Source organism: Manacus vitellinus, unplaced genomic scaffold, assembly GCF_001715985.3.
Source record: "Manacus vitellinus isolate BGI_N305 unplaced genomic scaffold, ASM171598v3 scaffold_0_pilon, whole genome shotgun sequence".
NCBI classification, from domain to species: domain Eukaryota; kingdom Metazoa; phylum Chordata; class Aves; order Passeriformes; family Pipridae; genus Manacus; species Manacus vitellinus.
This window is the reverse complement of record NW_021938789.1, coordinates 49291028-49313155: the sequence shown is the minus strand read 5'-3', so window position 1 is coordinate 49313155 and position 22128 is coordinate 49291028. Positions and strand designations below refer to the sequence as shown.

General features: G+C 41.8%; 1 protein-coding gene across 5 annotated transcripts in view; it reads right to left on the bottom strand.

Annotated features, from left to right (window-relative positions):
* FAM13A (family with sequence similarity 13 member A) overlaps positions 1-22128 on the bottom strand; it is a 139998-nt gene that overhangs the window by 43360 nt on the left and 74510 nt on the right. For all 5 annotated transcript variants that reach the window (XM_018072979.1, XM_029960830.1, XM_029960838.1 and 2 more), the window contains one exon: positions 7080-7121. In XM_018072979.1, the coding sequence (XP_017928468.1) occupies positions 7080-7121 (42 nt within the window). The remainder of the gene's footprint in view (positions 1-7079; positions 7122-22128) is intronic.

Here is a 22128-nt window from a genome sequence, read left to right as displayed (position 1 = left end):
TTTTACTTTCAGAAAGCCAGCCAGAAAACCTGCATCAAGGCACACAGCTGTTTTAAGTGCTATAAACTTTTGAACTGGCTTCTTATAACCCTCATGCTTTTCCTTTTAGGAAGTCTGACCTCTAGCACTTCCTGGTGTTGTCTAACTTGTTTACTCAAGTCTTTTTTGCTCACTTTCAGAGGTTCTCCATCAACTCTGAATAACGTCTTGCTTCACACATAAGGTAAACTCTTACTGCATGGTCTGTTCTCCGATTCTGTTTCAACCTCAAGTACGGGAAGGTGGTATTTTCCATCACTTTAAAGCACATTAAAGCTTGCCTGCCCCCCTAACTAGTACTCTCTACGTTTAAAAGATGTACACTGAAGTGAGAATTATCTCATTCAATGTCTGCACCTTGTCTGGTCAGTGCTGGGCATTTTGTGATAGCAGACAAATAACTGAGTTGGATAGCAAAGCCCCTTCTCCAAATTTCTTTCATTAAGGTCACTGTTGATGTTTTAGCTTCCAGGTAAAAAGAGCAAAGAAAAAAACATCAAACGGAGAAAACTAACTTTACTGGCACAGTATTTTCCCAGATTGGGTTTTCATTTATGAAGTCAATTAATTACTTCCTGACAATACTTAATGGCCTAAATCATAAGCTACAATCTGGTGCTAAGGTCATTCATTGCTGAGATTTATTTACAATCCAACTGTTTATTCAGGAAGCAAAAACAGTTTCCTGTTTTTGCTTTTTTGAAAGCCAAGCACAACAGTAAGAAAGCCTCAATAGATGCAAAAACTTTTTACCATTTTGCCACTCCAGCAAAGTCAAGAATTTTTAAATAGGTTTGACATTTCAGATGGGAAATTTCTGAAGTCCTCATGAATATATTATTTCAACCCATGACCTAAGAAATTTCTTTTCATAGGTACTTAAATAGTCTAAACACTACCCACTCTCCACACTGTGACATGCAATACAGCAGACTCACGTGGGATCCATTTTAAGACAACTACTTCACTTCATATTTTCATATAAAATGTGAAAATAATGAGATTAAAAATAAAAGAGATGTGCTCTTAGTTACTGGGATGTCTCATCACACAGATGACACACTTTCAGTATTTTTTCAGCATCTCCATGCTTTCAGAAACTCAGATCAAATGACCCTTCCTTTAAATGTGGTACGTTATTTTTGACACTACCTTCTCACTATGCAGAAAACTAACCCCACTAAAAGCAACTGTCTTCACGATTCCTAATCTTTTTTACTTACATTGAGATTATCCTTTCTGATGGATGCACACTGACACCTACTGCTTGGAGCAGAGACAACCCTGAAGGGGATTCATACAGGCCACATGATTTAGCTCGGTGAATTTGGATGGCTGTGACGTACAGGTTCCCCTACAGAGAAGGGAGATACACCTCAGGGAGCATCAGACCTGCATGGTAACTGGATACCCAGAGCAGGGGCACCCAGTGGCCTGGCATTTACTTTCAGCTAGGGCTGATGTGATGCAGGACATGAACATGCATCACACAATGTAACCATGATTTGCAATGGGGCCCAGCATTCCTGTGGGCCTTAGAACCTCTTATGGCATGTCCACAGAGGAAGAAGTGTCCAGCAGGAAGGTAGCCAAACAGATGTGAAATCCAGAACAAAATTTTTCAGCTCCTTCAGGAAACTGACCTGATAACAAACAGAGTAAAACATCTTAACCAATACTACAGGTATACTTGACTTGCATTATAAAAAAAAAGTTGTCTCAAATAACAACAGTTAAAAGGAGAAACAGTCAGTTGTACTGAATACTGCCAATAGAATGGATATCTGTACTTCTAGGAGAAGAAGTATTAAATCAGGTGAAACTGTCCAATGCCTTGCCCTGCACGCATGGGTATTTAATTCAATTTTTGGCATTGTTTGTGATGTCAGCTCTCATCTCAATTTCAGTTTAATGCTCTGCCTGTTAGCAAGGAAGCTCCACACTACAAAGCTTTTGCTTTTTCCCCCCGTAATATCACCCTGTCTTATCTCAGGATGTATTCACTGGGAACTCCTCTGAAACCATCTACCTGACTAACCTCAAATCTAAAGCATATACGGCAGCACAAAGCATGTCTTGTAGATCCTCTGACTTATAAAAACTCATAGCACTTGTTGAGCAGAATTGTGCTTACAAGGAACTGCCGCTGCCAGATGCTGCTTCATTACCTGAAACTGCAGACTGTTCCTCAGTACTGATTACTCAGTACAGCTGGCATCACAGTCTCATTACAGAATTACACAAGGAGCAGTGCTTTGCACTTTTTAACAATCTCAACTCCATTTACCACAAGGTTTTGTTACAAAAGGTTTTGGAATGTAAACACCCTTCAGGGGAGACTCCCTGGAACAATCAATCACTCAGCAAGATTCTCCTCTTCTTTTACAGTGCAGAAATCTCCTTGCCTGCTACTTAGCATAGCTGAGCCAACAAATTATCTGACCAAGGACTACAGAGAGGGAGAGGATAACCCTGGTCAGCAGTAAGCGAATGGACTCAAATCTCACATCTCTCAAATTGGTCAAGCTGACCTCACCCTTATAATGCCCAACAAAATGCTACAAATTAATAATTTTCTGCCAAAATTTATTCATAGACTATTTGTACACATTTCCTCTTGCATCAGTATTGTTATTTAACACAAACAATCCTTCCCTTCTGTCTAAAACTCCGAATGAATCTGTATTCTCTGGTTTCTTATGGTGACTAAGACCTCCACGTTCTTTTCTCCATCTTATAACAGGGTCTGTCCATTTCTTTAAATCATCTTCATAAACCTAATGCCATTGGAACACAAGTTACTAAAGCTGTGCAGGGCTTCACCTGTCTCTTGGACAAAGGTATACTGAAAATAATTCCTTTGTATATCCATTGTCATGTGACTACTTCAACTTGAAGATTTTCATCCCATGCCTCCCTTCCATCCCTCCATGAACAAGTATGCCCATATCCTTTTCTTCCTTGGCACTTCCAAATGCAAGGAACTCCCCTTTCACGTCAAAGATTTTCATTATTAGTCCTGAGATATATGACATTATTACCTATGTTATTATTTTAATACTATATCTTGTATTTGATGCTTATCTTTATATATATATATATATAAATCACCCTATATAATATCTCACTACCATATATTTTCTCCCAGAAGACACTCCCAACCCATTCATCCATCCTAAATTTCTGCTATAAGCTCAGTTCGTCAACATGATTTGATTTTACTGTGCCAGTGGCTATTAAAGAAAAAAAGTCCATGACATTTAAGGAGCTCCAGCAGCAATCTCCTTGCTCTATAGGTCTCACCCCCTCCCTGCCCATCTTTAAGTTCTAGTACTAATGTCCTTTTTTTCCATATCGATGGCATGATATAAAACATTTTGCTGATGTCAGATAGATTAGGTATATTACTTTTCTTCCTCTCTCTGTAAAGTCTTATAAAAATAATTTTGCTGTGTGGTTGCCACCACTCTTTACAAACCTATGTCACATTTTGCCTCATTTACTGCTTACTCTTGTACCGTTAATGACTGCTTATTTCCCTACAAAGCAGCAGTGGTGATAAACTCTATAATTGGTCTTGACTTTCCCAATGTCTAAAGGAAAAAAACCCAACTTAAAAGTTAAGACCTTCAGTATTGGCCTTATTGTTAAAAAGACCAGCCAGGGAAATATCTCCATTTCTAGCTGACACGGTACAGCACTGAATAATCAAGTCTCTGGTTTGATTCTCCCAAAACTGGTCTATGGGGGTGTGCTGGTTTTGGCTGGAGTTAGTTTTCTTCACTGTGGCTGATACAGGGCTGTGTTTTGGATTTGTGCTGGACACAGGGTTGATAATACAGAGATGTTTTGGTTTTTGCTGAGCAGGGCTTATGCAGAACCAAGGCCTTTCCCTCTTTTTGTACTGCCACGCTGGCAAGGAAGTTGGGGGTGCACAAGAGGCTGGGAGGAGACACAGCCAGATTAGGTCACCCAAATTGACCAAAGGGATATTCCATACACTGCAACATCATGCTTTGCATTTAAATTGGGGGGAAGATGGAAGAAGTGGGGGACGCTTGGAGTGATGGCGTTTGTCTTCCCAAGTAACCGTTACACGTGTTGGGCCCTGCTCTCCTGGAGATGGCTGAACACCTGCCTGCCCATGGAAGTAGTGAATTGATTCCTGGGTTTGCTTTGGTTGAGTGAATGGCTTTTTCCTATTAAACTGTCTTTATCTCAACCCACAAGTTTTCTAGCTTTTACCATTCCAATGATCTCCCCAGTCCCTCTTGTGCAGGAGTAAGCAAGCATCTGGTTGCTGGCTGGGATTAAACCATGACAGAGGGACACAATGCTCCTTCAGTCTGGCAAAGCCAAGTATCATGCAGTGTTTGGAAGCTAAAGAGCTCTTGTTCCCACTTATTTAACTTGTATAATTATCTATATGGAAATACTGCATAAACACAGCAGTGGCTGCTCTGTACCTAAACATTCATGATTCACTTCAAGGATTACTTGAACAGTATTTCAAATTTTATAAATGTGGCTGGTAGTAAGAGAAATATATTTGACCATCAGACAGCTAAAGGAAACAGTCTCCCCTTCCTTGCCCATGGTGGGAAATACAATTCCTACATATGTCATGCACAGCTCTGGGGCAGCAATTAGAACAGTCAAAGTTGCACTGAAAATTGGCCACCCACTCAAGTTCTCAGTTGTTGAAGCACCATGATTTGCCCAGCCAGCACCAGCTCTCCTGCCAAATTAACTGCACTTGGCAACTGACCGCAGGAGGACACATTTCTGATGTGTGATAAATAGAAGCAAGACTTACAAGCTGTTCGCTTTATTTACAAGTAACTGTATCCCAGCAACGTTACAAAAGACACAAGCTTGGCATGAAGCCTTTGTCTCAAGGTATGCTGCTCCCTCTCTGCTCCTACAAGCCATTCCTTCACTTCCCAACTATATGCTTATTCCTGACTGTTTCCTTCCTATTTGCAAGACAGATTCCCATGGAAAGCCACCCCTTCATTGCAATGGACACAATCTTTCTTCCCCACCCTAATATCACAGAATCACAGAATATGTCAAGTTGGAAGGGACCCACAATTATCATCGAGTCCAACTCTTAGCCCTTCACAGGACCATTCCCAAGAATCCCACCATGTGCCTGAAAGCATTGTCCAAATGCTTCCTGAACTGTCAGGCTTGGTGCTGTGACCACTTCTCTGGGGAGCCTATTCCAGTGCCCAATCACCCTCTGGGTGAAGAAACTTTTTCTAATATCCAACCTAAACCTCCCCTGACACAACTTGCGGCCATTCTCTCCTGTCCTGGCACTAGTCATCAGAAACAAGAAATCAGTGTCTGCCCCTCCTCTTCCCCTCATGAGGAAGTTGTAGACTGCAATGAGATCTCCCCTCAGTCTCCTCTTCTACAGGATGAACAGCCACTCCTCATACAGCTTCCCCTCAAGGCCCTTCACCATCTTCACTGCCCTCCTTTGGACACTCTCCAATAGCTTAATATCTTTCTTATATTGTGGTGCCCAAATCTGCACACAATATTCAAGGTGAGGTCGCACCAGTGCAGAGCAGAGCGGGACAATCCCCTCCCTTGACTGGCTGGCGATGCTTTGCCTGATGCCCACATTTCTACTTAAAATGTTCAAACTTGCTTTCAGGAATGTCCTGCTTTGATGTCAGTTTTGTCAGGTTCACCCCTGGCTCCCTATCTCCTTGGCAATCTTGACAAAGTCAGCTGAAGACAATCTCCTTCATGCATAATTTTCCCATAATTCAGGAAAGGGTTTGAAAAGACAGTTTTAAGCAGTAACATAGTGGAAACATAACGAAAGCCTAAAATGATCTGAAGGTCACATTTAGCCAGAAAGAAAAAGGGGGACCATTTTCAATGGAAAGACAGGATGAAGATTTAAACTAGGGAAAACTTGAGCAGCTACAAAATAATCTCACAATGGAAAAGGCAGAACCTCCTCAGATAGTTCAGAGCTTTTGAGGCCCAGACTGGGCAACATCTTCACAAACACACTTCAGGGAATGATGGTGTATCAACAGGAAGGCAGACAAGATCATGCAACCAGGCTAGTCCATGAACAGTTCACTGACACACATTTCTGCACAGTATGCATTAAATGCAGTGTTTCTATAGTTTGTTAAAAAAATCTCTAAGAAAAAACCCAAGCTACAAAGATAAATAGGAATATATACAAGAGAATTAACAAATTTCAGAGATCGCTGTAAGAATTCTAATTATCACTGCTCTCACATAAAGCACCACTGGGATTTCTTTTTATTTGTTTAAACTCTGCAGTGATCAAAGAACCCAATTATAATATCTGGCCCTTCCTCCTCTGCAGCCCTTCACTGTTATAATTGCCCTGGCTCCTGTTCTTCCACTAAGTATAAATGAAAGCACTGGAATTGAGCCTGCTACTGAAGCAAGCAGAGCAAACTTTCACTGATGTCAACAGAATTAGACCATTTTTACAAGCAGTGACTTTGCCCTCCAGTTGGCAAAACAAGAAACACAATTTGTTCAAATGCAGTGTGAGCACCATTCCCTCCAGGGAGGCTTGCTGGGGACCCAGGCACTCTCCTGCTCTTCTGGGCTGCAGCAGAGAAGCAGTTGCTGTATGGGCTGCTGACTCACCATCTGGTTCCTGATTTCTTTCTGAGCAGCACATGCTGCGAGTTCCTCAAAGCTTGTGGCAAAAATCTCTCCTGTGCCTGCAGATTATAAACTACTCAAGACAGGCACCTAAGCTACATAACAAATCAAAGAAAAGAGGAAACTCATGTCCATCTTCTAATTAAGAGTTTAAAGCCCAGCTCTATTCTGTAAATACAAAAAAATCGCAACAGACTTTGTATCTTCAAAGACTTATTTCACTAACTGAGCAATAATTACAAATGTAACATTAATCTTCACTTTGATTACAGTTTTTCAGCATTTCTGGCACCCCTCCCCACATTTAATTCCAATAACAAGTCAAGCCCGCACAGAAAAGTAAATTTAAACAACTGAGTAAATACCTCACATAGAAGGGTGACATAGGCCGCTCATCTTCTTGGGAGCTAAAAATAAAACATATTTTTTAAGGTTAGTATGCAGTTCTGTCTTGTATGTGCAGTTCAAGATATTCACTCTTAACAAGAAGAGATAACAAAAGTGAAACCTGCTACAGAGGTAACACATCTACTTTGTCTCCTGGTTTTACACATGGAAGAAACCTTTAAGTCACGTTCCTTAAATCCTGGCAACCTAACTCACATCTCAGTGTCCACAAATGTGGTGTAACAGATCTCCTGCTAGACAGCCAGAAGTCATTCAGACTCTGCAGCAGTGCAAGGACTATTCCCATAGCAACAATAAAGCATTTTTTGCCAGGAAAACCAAGAGAGCCCTTTGCTGCCTGCTGTTCCAGAATTAAACAATCTGCCTATTAAAGCCAAATTTGAGAAAAAACCACAAATGACATCTTGAGTAACCACAGAAATGGCCACAGGTGTATGCACGAGGCTACAAATTCCCCAGTTTTACTGCTCCTGTGGAAAGCGTATTTGACTACGCCAAAATTTCTGTAGGCTTGAGATAAGGGACTGCCATCGGCTGGCATGGAGGTCCCCTGACAAAATGGTGTTTTAGTTGTCAACTGGCCTGAACAGCCCTGATCCAACTCAGCCTGCCTGTGCTGGCACAAGCCTAAGAACGAGCTGCTGGGACACTGAAGCTTAAAGGTGTGGTGGACTGATGGCTTAAGTCAATGTAAGACCATGCCGCTGTACAAAGGGGTTGAAACAAATTTCACCTACTCATTCCAAACTGAGAAACGGTCAGTTTTGCAGGGTATTTAAAACTTCTAACTCTCCAGAACAGGACACCTGGCTTCCTCCAAGCACACAGGATATGCCACTGAGGTCAGCAGCTTGAGCAAGCTGCAGTCAGCCACTGCTGTGGGAGCACTGAACGCCGCTGTCGCTCCCAGAGCTGGCCAGCACGCAGAGCAGAGCAGTGCAGTGCAGTGCAGGGGGACAGTGCCTGCCTGTGAACTGAGGTCAACATCACCTGAACAGTCTTTGTGAGAAACTGCTATGGCTTTGAGAGTGCCTAGAAAAAGTGGATGGAAACATGGAAGTGCCTATTATTGCCCTTCCCAGCAGACAGGCAAAAAAGGCACAGGTAAGAAAGAACCTCTGCCAGGTACAGGCTCCCTCCCCTGACGGCATGCACAGTCTCCCAGCATGCATGCATGTTATCACTTTATTTAGCACTTACAGAATATATATTTTTGTAAGTGTAAAGAAGCTACTTGAAATTCACAAAGCTGCTGGTGAAGTTTTTTGCTATGTTCAGTTCATTGTGTTAGTAGCTGTACTTGCATCTCAATGCAAACAAGTCCCAGTGTTGGACAGAAAACATGAAAAATGTTTTCTCACACAGAGGAAAGTTCACAGCACCATCAAGATTTCTGTTCATCAATGCAACTTCAAATGCCAACACCAAATGCTGCTTTATGTACAAGTGGCAGTTGTCAAAGCCACATCAATCATGCCTTCTCTTCTGTCATAAACCCCCTTCCTTATCTCAGGATTTGTAATTACTTTCCAAGTCGCTGAAGCACAATGATACTGCAAAAGTCCAAATAGCTTCTTTGCATTCATGCTCCCAATATTTGCTTTGACAGATCAGATGGAAAAGCAGTATTCAGCAGGGACTCTGAAACTTCTTGCATTTCCTTCCTGTTCTTCCACAGCAAGTACAACTGCTGCTCTGTAAGTTCAAGAAAGCTTTATATCTGTACAAAAAAAAAATCAATATCCACCCATACAAAGTAAGAGAGGAGAAACAAATATTTAAAGAACATTAGCTGGGAATGGCAGACAAAACAGCTCTTACCAAGTACCAGCTTCATTCAGATCATCACGTCTCAGAATTTCACAGCTGGTAATAATTGTAGCTGTGCATAACCTCTTTTACTAAATAATGGTTTATAGTTTTACACATGCAGCACTGATCAGTAGCTGAATCTGGGAAATCCAGACTTCTGAGAAAACCATAAAAATCTTCTAAGAAGATCTCCTGCATCTGAGTAAAGTATATTACCCATTTCCCCACTAAACCATTAAAAACAACACATCCCAAATATCTTTCCCTAACTTCATGCAACTCATTAGTGTAAGCTGGAAGATATGAGCTGTCTAAATTGCAAACAGATTTAAAGCAGTTATTCCACACAATTCATAATCTCTCAAATTAGATGTGAGACTACCAAATCCTACTCCAATCACTTAGCACACAAAGATTCTGTTTTGATTATAACACTTTGTAAAATAACAGATTATTCTCACTGAAAGGTAATAAACTGATGCACTTATATTATACACACAAGCACAGCTTAGTTTAATGAAAGAAATGGAAATTGCGTGCAAGAAGTTTTAAACCTGTATATACCTAGCATATGGTTTCAGACAGAGAAGTGACAGGCAAGCAAGCAAAAATGTACAAGACGTAATCATAAATGATCACCAGTTGATATTACACAATAAATGGGCTAGAAATTGCTTAAAAACCTTCCACACAGCACTCTTTGTCACTATAGCTCACACTATGCTGATTAGAAAACAACCAGTTTTTAAAACAAGCCCCTTGAACTGAAGGGCTTACTAGTATTGCTAGGAACCCCTGTCTACCATGTATCCTTTCAAAGGAAAATGGTAGAAGTCGCTAAGATATGTTTAACATTTAACTGCACTGTACTGTACCTGGATTGCATAATTTCTCTTTGGTTAAAGGGATGTATAACCCTTCCAGAAAGAAGGAAAAGCTTAATACTTGGCACACTGACTGGGCAAACCAAGTCAGATTCCCACAGTATGGACAGGACAAGTCATTCTGATGAGCAGCTCTTACATAGTTTAAATTTCTACCTTGCCCAGCAAAGAATTTACCCATTAGACAAACAGGTTTAGCAGTAGATTAAGTTTTGGGGTTTTTTGTTTGGTTGGTTGGTTTTTATCCTCAAAGTTTGTCTAGCTTTACACATGCTTTATGATGAGAAGGCACTAAAAGGATGAAATAACTTTTAAAAAAACCCAGTTATTTATTCAGCTATCCCTGATTACCTGGCCAAGCAGGTGAGTGCAAAATACAGCAGTCTCTTTTAACTCAGGCATATAAATAGTTCCCCTAAATCAAGGGAATAAACCGAAATTAATTGCTTCCATGAAATACTTGGGAGATTACCTAACTGATGCCTTCTTGCTAAAAACCAAAACAAATACCAGCCAAACTAAAAACAAACAAACAAAACCAAACAAATAAACTTGTTCTGTTTATTTCAGAGTTAAAGAAGTAATACTGTTATGTTTGTGACCTCCACTGAGCTAGCAAAACAGTTTGTCAGACTGGAAGGAACACCACTTTAGCCCATCAGTTAGTTTAGCACATTTTGGGATTTTCAGGCACATGTATTTTACAGCATTTACACAACTCATCCTTATTGTCTCTGAGAAAGGAAATAGGAAAGCCTGGGTGAAGTCTAACTGTTAAACGATAAATTTCCATCACAGAAGGGCAGTTACCTTTTTTTGCCTCCCTCTTTTGCAACAGGAATGTTACAGTCAACTGTTCACCCCTCACATCCTTAAACATACAATAATGGCCTTTTTTTTTTTCTCTTTTGCTGATGGTGCCATAGAACCACAGAATTGTTGAGCGTGAAAAAAAACCTCTAAGATTATCAAGTTCAATCATTAAATCAACTTGCCCTTCAGGAAGAACAAGGGAGCTGCTGAGCCTATTGCAGAACACCCACTTAGACAGAAAGTTCCTAATTTATTTACACATATATGGGCTACCCCTGTCTCAGCCCTCTCCTCAACGGCCTGAGCTCTCAGCCCAAGTCAGAGGGTGGCTCAGGGTCCTTCCTCCTTGTTTTATTTGCACTTAACTATCAGCAGTTCTTCTGTCTTGGCTTCCTGGCACTGGAGCCTCCGTTGCAAATCCACAGCTGCTTTCCTATTCCACATCTCTTTTCAAAAGATAAGTGGGATATTTAGTGGATGAAATTAAATTAATACACTGTGTTGCTGGTTTGGGGGTTTGTGAGTTCTCTTTACAATCATGAAAATGTACTTTGACTGAAGTGTCAACATTCTACACCAGAAATGAAAGGTCTAGAGACTGTCAGGGTCTTGCTGCTCAGCCAAGGTCATGTTTTCCTAGTGCCTTGCCATAGACTTTATTTGTTCTGACCTCAAAAGTTAGATAAGGAAATGGCTCACTTTCAATTCCACCACGGATATTCTGAACTTCAAAAGAAATTAATAGCTTGTTTAGTGAGAATACTTCTTTCAGGCAAGGCAATAGCTACTTTTAATTTTAATGTAATCAAACCAAAAGGCATTGAAAAGTCGGTGTCAAATTACTAATGATATCAAAAGTTAACGCAGCTTTTGAAGGTAGGAGAAGGAAGGTTCAAGCTTGAGTCTCCTCTTGTTTTCTTCTCATCATTCAGAACCACCGTGCCTTCTTGGATTAACAGACATGCAATTTTTGCATTTACAGATGATATTAACATTATGGTTTATTTACTTGTTCCGACATTCAACACTAAGAACACTAAAAACAGCTTCAAGGAAATGCTGATTTTCAGGCCACAGTAGTGCTTTTTGCTGAATGTTTCGTCTTATTCACAAGTTTTCAGCACTTCTTCACCCCCTTAAGTCAATTCCTCATAAAAGTTATTTCAATCTTGCAAAAAATGCAAGATTGAAACAGCTCATGAAAATTTATTGCATACTTATTTTCTCAATAGAGCAATTTACTCATAGCTTGTGCTTCGCAGCAGTGGGTAAAAGGCAATGTTTTTGCCAAGGAGAAATACCAGGCAACATAAGCTTTTTCCTTCAAATAAATCCTTCAAAACAAACTTCCTTCAAATAAATATTGAGGTACATTATGCAAAAGAAGGAAGAATAATGCCACCCTCGATGCAAGACTAACTGTAAATTTCATCTAACATAACAGTGTGGTGATATAATGGTCAACATTAAAGTCAGCACCTACCATCAATTATTGAGCAATACCACCCTTGCTCTATACACCTAAAGAAGGGGGAGGGAAGAATGCCCTATATGCACTATTTAAGAAACAAATGCTTAACAGCTATTTCTCTGTGAGTTATTTCCATGAAAACATTTTTATTTTCCCTGAAGAGTAACTTTTATAAATCAAAACCATAACATGTTGTTCCAGATATTTATCTCCAGTCTTCACAATAGTTATGCTTATACCTAACCATGCATACTACTGAAACTTAAATAAGCTACTCAGCCAACGAGCGGCATGTCAAAATATGAGGCTGACAACCCAGCTTCTTTATTCCGAACTCACATACTCCGCAAAACATCTCCAATGAATTGGGTGGGAGTGGATTGGTATTGGTTTAAATATTAATCTCCAAAGGATCTCACCATCTTCCCCAAAGCTGTTTCTTCAGCAGTGTTTTTCCTAAAGTCTCTCAACTAAATTACATCTTAAGCATGTGAGATCCCAGTGGGCAGCAACATAACTGCAGAGTTGAAGAAAGAGACTTTTTGAGGAAGAGTTCCCCATTTGCCTTCCAAAACAGAAGCTTCTGCTTCTTGTTTTCTCTGGCACTCAAAATACCTGTATTACTACTCTGCAGAGACAAGCTGAGGTAAATATGAACAATCACTTTGTCACATCTGAGGAGCACTTATTACTTCTTGTTCTATTTGCCACAGTCACGATTAAGGCACAAGGACCCAAGCCTAGAGTAGGAGGTTTTTAATTCTAGGAAACACTATCATAAAGCACAGCCAAACATAATGAGAATATAGTGCATTATCCACAGGCATAACTGCACCAGCTGCGCATGAGGGGGCACTGAGATTGAGGCACCTTACCTGAACAGGAAAAAAAACTACACTGAAGACTTTTTGCACACCTCCTCCCACTTCAAAGCAACATCAGGGAGCAGGGAGTACAGGCTACCCCATAGCAAGGTGCAATAAGCAGAACTTGTTGCTAATTAAATGCCCCTGTGAGCAAGAGGCTGATTTTCCATTTTATATTAACATATCTGAATATCCCAGAACCCTTGACAGCATAATTTCGTATAACGATTTTCTACCTACTATCCCCCTAGATTGCAAATATGTTTATCTTTTATAAAATGACATCAATGTTAAACAGCTTGCTTTTGTTGTTTTACTTCTTAAACTACTTGGGTCTTATTATGAAAGACAGGGCCATGTCTTTCCTTTTACTTGTGGTTTGGCAATAGCCCTAACTGGGTTAAAACTAAAAAATGGGTCAGAAAGAGGCGGAATGAGTGTACCAGTCAAAGTCTCACCTCATCTCAGAATTTAACAGTGTAAAGTTGCATAACACACACATACCTGTTGCATTATAATGGTGAAGAACTGTTACTAGGTAACCAGTGATTTCAGTTTCAGGATTGTTTGTTAAAAGCTTGCACACTTCAAATAAAGGTATCTCAGAGCCCAGCTTTTAGGTAAATATTCATACTTTTTTGCTTAATCAGGTGGACACCCCAGAAGCAAACACCACAGAAAAATTCCATCTCACTTTCCTCTTTTAGTCAGAGCCCCTCACCCTCAGTTGTACTCAGGAACGGTTTTCCATAGGCTCCTACACTCACCATGTCACAGCTGTGACAAGATAAGGCACCCAGCTGTGGGCCAAATCTGAGCTTGGAAGGCAAAAAAATTCACATAAAATTCACATAGCATTTTGTAATAAGCTATGACTTGTGGAAGATGAGAACCACAGGACTGAATTTCTCTTCATTCTTCCACCAGAAGAAAAAACACCCAAACTCAAAGCAAACAAAGAAAAAGTTAGATACAAGTTCTCAGAGAGCATACCTCACATACATATTCCAGAACGTGCTTCGTTAGGGCTTGTCAAGCCCTCTCAGTATCTTGGATAGAAAGTGATAACAAAGTCCAAAGGATCAGACATATTTACAATACAACTTTACACACAGATGCTCACTAAGGCGTTAAAGAGAACACAGCAGCCATTCAAAAGAAAAAAGAATAAAGTGTGTTGGAATAAAAATGGTGTTCTTGGGCTAAAATACTGGGTATTTGTGAAGCAAACCAATCAATAAGGTAAATCAAACAATCTTGATGATGACTGCGAGACAGCCCATACAGACAACTGCTGTGTAGAGATTAGAAACCCCTCAGTCACATTCCCTACTGCTATCAGATGCACTTTCTAAAAATACTTGTGATGGCTTCACTCTTCTACTACCTTGACTTGTTTCAGCAAAGTGCAAAACAACAGAGGCCACTGATCCCAAACAAAGTCCAAGTGTGTACCTGCCTTTCTTATCTCCTACAGCAACCAGCAGATACGATTGGCAAAGGCAACCACAGGCACAGCTGTTGTTAAATCTGCAATAGACTGAGCTAGAACAGATGAATTAACACGTATTAACGGCATTAGTAATGGTCTAACTAGGAATCTAAGACATTAAAGTAAGCTAATGCTATTCAGAAGAGATGTTAGCCTATTAGCAATGGAAGAGACAATTACTGGTGGATAAGTTGTTGGAAAATCAGTAATGCAACCCATGTGATATTTACTGGTGCCTTCTATGGTGCTCAGGCAATATAGTACCTATTGCAGTGGAGGTTCAACACATTTGGCCTGCCACCTCTTCCTATGCAATGAAACATAACCCTGACATCTCCATCCCTCACAGTAGGCCACCACAACCCATCATGTGTCATTCCACAAATATCTATATATAGAATAAAATTATACCATATAGTACATATGGCTCTATGCAAGCACATTATATGATTTTCAGGAAGACAGACTCACAGCTTACGGATACCTTGGTAGATATGATACTTTGCCACTCTACTGACAAATGCTATTTACATATCACAGCTTCTTAGACAGAGCCCTTCTCCCTCTCCCAAGTTTTACACATCAGCTACACATCTGTAGTGCTTCCACACAGGAGGTTCCCATGGCAGGCACTGCATGGCCAGCCTGTGGTCCAAAGACACCTGCAGGAGAGGGGCAGGTGGGAGTTCACTTACGCAGGAAGGGAACCAAGTGTGATTACTGCTGGCAGCTCATTCCCTGTCTTGAGAGGGAAAGATGGAGTCTTTTAGCTTGGGAAGTGCCCTAAGACGCACCCTGAAGGGTGGCACTAGTCTGACTTAAACCCAGCAACAGGAGCCTTGCACTGCAATTTGTCCATGCCTCAGCTGGAACAGCAACATTAGCCTGTCCACCTCACGGGAACTACAAGCATAGTGTTATCCATGCTGGTTACTAACCACTAATAGGCATCACTTTTCCTGAAGCTTGCAAAAAATGCTGAAAGCCAGCAAGACCCTCTTCTGCAGCAAAACTCTGCACTAAGAAGAGAGGAAACAACACTGTAGGGAGAAGAATAGGGGAAAATAAAGGTGCACCCTGGAGAACACCACCGTAAAGGGATCTGCCATTCTGTGCTTATCTGCCCCTAGGTCCAAAGAAAATTAGGTGTTTAAAGTACCATATACACAACCTAAAAATAGATCAGGGAGATGGAAAAGGAACCAGAATTTTGTGAATAATTTTTAACTGCAAAACTCAAACAATTCTGTACCATATTCAAGGTTTAATGGAGTTGGAAAAAATTCTTCACTTTTAAAGTGCAGAATACGTCTCTAACTGATGGAGACTTAGCGCTTGCAACAACAAAAACAAAGAGTCTAATTAGAGCCAGCCTGTGAAACCTATCTTCCCCTAGGGTGAAGAGTCAAGAGCACAATAATAACCACTTGTTCCGACCGCTGCTAGGACAGTAAGATCCTCGGGAACACAAAAAGGTTAAAAATATTATGTGAGACTGGTCCTTCAAATAGAAACTATGCACCATGACTACTTGAAGACATTCAAACCACATTTCTGTTTCTCTGCAGTCATCAACATGGACCCCCATGACTGCATTACTGCAACAAATCTACCTGCAGAGACCCTGCAGTTTACCAAGACAGTAACAGTTTGGGCAGCAATTTAAGTTACTATTTTATTGTGTTCAAGTAAAAGCAGCAACTCCGCAGGTTTGGCTGAAAGAGCTCCACCACAGTGCTGAAATAGCACGGTAAATTTCTTATTTACTGTTTTGTAGATTACCAAAAGACTGACATTCATCTCATTCAAATATGGCTAGGGGAGGTATGGACCGCTTAATTTTGAGAACTGAAAGAGCAGTAAAAATAATAAAAAAAAAAATTAATGACTCAGTAAAAGGGCTGTGTACATTCCTCCCCGCAGTGGGTCTGTGACCTGCCGTTTCAGAAGCTTGACTGAAGTTGCCCCCTGCCATATTGTGGCAGGAGCACATGCCAGCACAGGTACGCACTCACAGCTGGTGCTGAATTGAGGTGTGTGTCAGCACCCTGGAAACAAACCAGCCCTTTTCCTCCGAAAACTAAACCTCTCGCCCATGCTGTGTGCGAGCTGACAGCTGTGGGTGGGTGTGCGCAGGGACAAGCCCGGCCACGCTCCCTTTACCGCAGTAGAGCCCCCGCTATAGGGAGGTGGCGGGAGGCACAGGTTTGCCCGGGCACAGCCGGCAGACCCCCACTGCTGGCAGGGAGAGGATGGTCCCCAAATCCCTATAACCCCCTGAGCAACTCCCGCCCCGCGGCAGGCTCCCCGCAAAGGGGAGCGCTGTGTGGATTTCGGGGCGCTACATCGAGCCCCCATCCCCGCACGAGGAATACAAAGACCCCCCCAAGCCCCGGAGACAGGCTAATAACCAGACTTGTTGCCCTGCCCGGTGCGGGGCAGGTTATCCCACTCCAGGTGGGTGTCCCCGCTCCCAGGCGGGTCGGGGTCCCCGGCTCCCCGGCGGACACAGTACCCTCGCAGGGGCAAATCAACTTCGCAAGCATGCTGGCCCATTGGAGCCGCTGCTCGCCGCGCGCGGCCTCGGCCGCGCCGCAGCGCCGCCAGCGCCTCGCCGCGGGGAGCGGCCTGTGCCCGGGGAGGGGCGAAGGCGCGCAGCCCCCGGTTGGCGGTGACGAACGAACCGCCCCGCGCCGCAAGAGGCCCCCCCGGCCCGGGCCCCGCTGCCGCGAAGAGCTGGAAGGTCCCGGCGGCCCGCTCCCTGCCCTCCCCGCCGCCTCGGTCAGAAGCAGGTTAACCAAAAGCGGTTTATATTGTCCAGTTGGTCCTGGGCCTGCAAGAGGTACCGCAACCTGCGGGCTGATGGATACAAGACACCTTTTAACAGAAATACCCCCACAAGGTCTTTTAGTAACCCTTTTAGTTACTATAACCCACTGCCCTTCTTCCTAAACGCCCCCCAGGGTGCAACGTAGGCACCCACGACCTGCCTCCCCACCGTCGCAGCAGCTCTGGCTCCTGTCCGGGGTGGCAGGGCGGTGGCTGTGCCTCCAGACCACCTGAAGCTCCAGGACACCATCGCCGGGCTGCTCTGGCTCTGCAGTAGACACCGAGCCACTGCTGCCTACACACACCTTCATTGTCGTGTCTGTCGGGGCCGGCGCAACCCCGCCTTTGAACTTGATCCCTTTGTGTTGCAGTAGATACTAATACTACCTGGGTTTGAAAGGTTTGTGCTGTAGCTGGCCAGCGAATTCAGACCCACCGCAAAGAGGAGCATAAGAGAACTCTTCCCTTAACATTTGAACTGAAGTGTGTTGCAGGAGCCGAACTTATTTTTACTGATGTTCCCAGCAGGCCACCCTAAAGCACTCCTGCTTCTACATCTACAGCACCTGACCAAATATTGCTGTGAAACAACAAACCATGTCATTTTGTTTGGTAGAAATTTGGGCTGGGAAAAGTGGTAGCAAAAGAACCCCATACAACAGGTGACCCACACAAATGTGCTGCTTTCTAGGACATAGCAGCCTTGGAAAATGAACAGTACAAAATGCCCAAAGTCTTACCCTGAAATGTTCATTGGCTACTGAAGGAGCATACCCAAGGTTTTACTGTACACCTTTGCACCTCCTCTGACCAGAAGGCCTAAGGAATTGACTCTAATTTGCCCCAACACTGGACAGAAACACTTTTGCTGCTGCCCTGCCTCTGAACAATATTACCACAACAGCATACTTTATGCGATGGGGAAGGGGATGATGTCAAACTGATAAAGGGGCATAAGAGAATGGATTTGTTCTACATTTTAGGTGGTAAAAGCATAATGGCAGATGTCGATCTTCAAAAATTCAAGTCAATATTAGAAGCATCATCACCTTAAAAACCTCAGTGAAGTCTGGCACTGGTTTGGGAGAAAGCTGTGGCAGGAGCTTAGTACCTGTATGTTTAAGACTTTCATGCAGATGTAGGTCATGTAAATTAAACATGAGCCACATTAGCTTTCTGGAGAAGCAGCCGACACTCTCAGGTTAGCAGAGGGTATCAGACATTTCACAGGGATGTCTAACAGATCCTGACCTTTCTCAGCAGGAGGCAGGGACGTTTTCAGTCAAAAACAAGAGAAGTAGGCAGTTGCAGCCTCAGAAGGCAGTGGCATGGCAGAGACACAGAGGTCAATGGAGAAATGGCTTTGCTTCAGTACACTGAGCTGTTTAATATTTGCTCCGGTCAGCTGGCTGACTGGAAGAAGTGCATTAGTAATGCTTCTGCCCGTTGCCTCAGCACAAGCCTGTTCTGCTGTGACACAGCCATGCCAGGCAAAGCACAGGGCTCCCTTTTAGGAAAGTCAGCAATGCTGATAAAGCACTCTGCCATCAGGGATCTCGGCTGCTCTTATCTGTGGCAATTAAATGAATGTCTCGATGACTTCCAGTTAAATTAAATGTGCCATACATGCTCTTAAGCAACTAAAACCCTGAGAGAAAGATTTTACTCTGATACATAAAACTACTTCAGTGTAAAACAAAAGAACGTTGTACTGTTTTACAATTTGACAATAAATCAAATTGCATTTCCCTGGCCAGTCTTCTTTTACACACACACAATTATTCATAGTTTATTACACTTCTATAAACTGAGTGTTATTACCATCAGGATGCCATTAAAAAAAATTAATTTTCCACATTTAACTAAGGATCCATCTACACGGGGAAGGATTCAGGGTTCTCCACAGCAGCTTGCTGAATAAACAGAAGTGGAATAACTCAAATAGCTGCTGTACTCTAAATTTATACACTAGCTATTTTGTCATAACTTCCATGGGACTTGCCCATATAAATAAGCTTAGAAGTGCTAAGCTCCTTGACAAAGAATTCACTAACAAAAAGGGATGCTGTAATAACCAGAAAGATTAATTTATGAATTAGCATTAGTGAAGAAGGTTAGTTTATGGCATCACGCTAAAATCAACCAGATGCCTTGGGAAAACAGTAAAGTCGCGGGGCTCCCTGTGCCATCAACACCTTCAGATCCACCTTCTGTTTCTGTTGTCTTCTGGAGTCCCCTCAACAGGGTATCTACTTCTCCCTCTCCTTCCTCATCTGCCTCTTTAACATTGCCAAAATCATCACGACTAAGAAGAGGTACACTAGCTCATGTTTCCCTGCACCACTGGCATGCAACTTCAGCACCCACTGAAAGAAAGGGGATCAAAACTGAAAAAATGCTAGTTGGTGGTTGCTGGTACTTCTGGTTTCTCTAGGTTTTAATTATTTCCAGAACAGCTGCATATGCTGCAACAAAAGATTTTAACATGGAGAAATGTCAAAGAGAGTGAAATTTTAAAAAGTACTTTGGGGCACAGTGCCCAACCATCAGTAAGAGCAGTAGTACTCAAACAGCAGGAAATTTCCCCATGATGCATGTCACCTTAATTCAGTTCACATTGTCTCAATGGGCCTTTTGAATCTCTCACCTGCTAAATGAGCTCACAATTCATTAATTCTTCACCTCCCCAGTTCAGGAGTATGGACCACAAGTGATTTATTTGTGGCACAAAGGAGGCAGACAAAAGCTGCCAGAGAACTGCAGTCTTATCTCCAAACACTTCCACTTCCTTCACACAGATGTTTACCTTTAAGCCAATTTACTACTTGACAGAGACAGGAATTCCCATGCCTCCCTTGTCCTCTTACACCTTTTTTAACTTGTATAATTCAGGATGGGTTATCCCATATAAAACCTGGGATTATATAACATTTTGGTTTGGATTTCTTTGCACTGGTTCAATTTGTTCTCCCACGTTAGACGGAAAACAAAATCTTACTGCAAGTTCCATACAGTTCTTGCATACCTACTACTCAGAAAGGCCAAACTCACCTGTTGGCAGCAACAATGTACCACAGAGGCCCTTTATGGTACCACCAAACACACATACAGAGGGCGAGGAAAACCCTCCCTCAGGACATGCACAGCATCCTCCCCACTGACTATAAGCTCCTCAGTGTATTGCAAATATTTCAGGAAAACAGACAGCAAATAACAATAAAAATGATAAAGCCCCTTGAAATATCAACACATACCGCCACACTTTAGCACCTACACCAAGGGTTCAAACTATTAGATTTGCAAATTTCTTACTGAGATTCAACAAAGGGAAAAAATACACTGGATGGAACTAAATATGAATAATCACTTTTCTCCATCAAAGTTTAAAGAATAACCGCATGTTTGGAAAGGAAGTCTCCTGTCAATCATCATTACAGAAGTGCTTTCTTCTCTTTCTTTCCCTTTCATACTTTGCTGCACACCAAGTAATTTTCTCAGCATATAAAGCAACAAAAGAAGAGGATCTGTGAGCAGCATCAGAGGATACAAGTGATCTAGATAATGGATTTTATGAGGATGTGGTTGTGTCTGCCTCCTGAAAAGCAGTTATCCTTTGCTTCACTGCACAGTCATACACAAATTAGATACTATTTTTAAAAGAAAGAGGTCTTGCCTGGTCTGACAAAATCTGAGGGTTTTTAGAAGGCTGCTCATTTTATTCCCACAATATTTACTTAGTTATGCAATATTTTCCCTCTGGTAGAAAAATGAAATGCAAAGTAAAGATGTCATAGACTGAAAATTAAAGAACGTTCTTTTCAAAATGCCACCAATAAAAAAATTAAACTGCCATTATTATGTACACATACATGCATTGATACATGCATTGATACATGCATTGATACATGCATTTTCCTCTTTAGAATATCTGTCCATATGAACATCTGCAATCACAAATGGTAAATAGCCTGGAAAATCTCCCACGGGCTAGAAGATTTGTGTGCACACATGAAATAAGCAAGTCACAAGTAAACAGAAACCATATTTGGAAACTGTAGCCCTTCATGTCCAAACAAAGCAGACAGACAATTAAATAAGCCCTCTCCAAAAGGGCACAAACAGGAAGAAAGACCAACTAATATATCAAAAACATAATTTAGTGAAAGGGGAGTCCTCAGAAAGGGGGTGAAAGTACTAATGGTGACTTTCCAAAGCTGGTACTCAGCCCTGTTTCAACTTAGCAATTTTATCAGTGAAAGGAAATGTAAAACTATGCTGGTGGTTCTTTTTGTATGTTGTGTGCAAGCCAGCATTAGAAGTTTCAGTACAGCCATGTAAGAGTAAAATCTGGGAACTATGTGCAAGATGATGGGTCCTACTGGGAGATATAACATCATGCCAGACCAGCACTTCTATATAAGATCATCGTCTTAGGAGGTATCAACACAGATATTGTGTGGAAAAGGTGTACAATGTATTTCCTACTGGGGTGGTTGCTACAGAAGACTATGATCAGTTCAGCAATTCCCATTCTCAAGCAACTTGTGAGAAACTGAAGAGTTCTCAGAGACAACCCACAAAGGAAACACAAAAACTAAACCCACGTGTTTAGTGTTTTTCAAATAAAATAGTCTATGCATGCAGAAAACATTAATATTTGACCTAGAACTCACAAACCGACCAAGACCCAATGGTTGGGAGTCAAAGATAGGTAAATTATGCCTAGAAATGAGACATTTTTAAATGATGAGAATAATTAACTACTGATGCAATTCATCAAAGATGATAGTGAATTTTTAATGATCTTGCAACTTAACAGTTGCTTCTGTTTAGGAACAC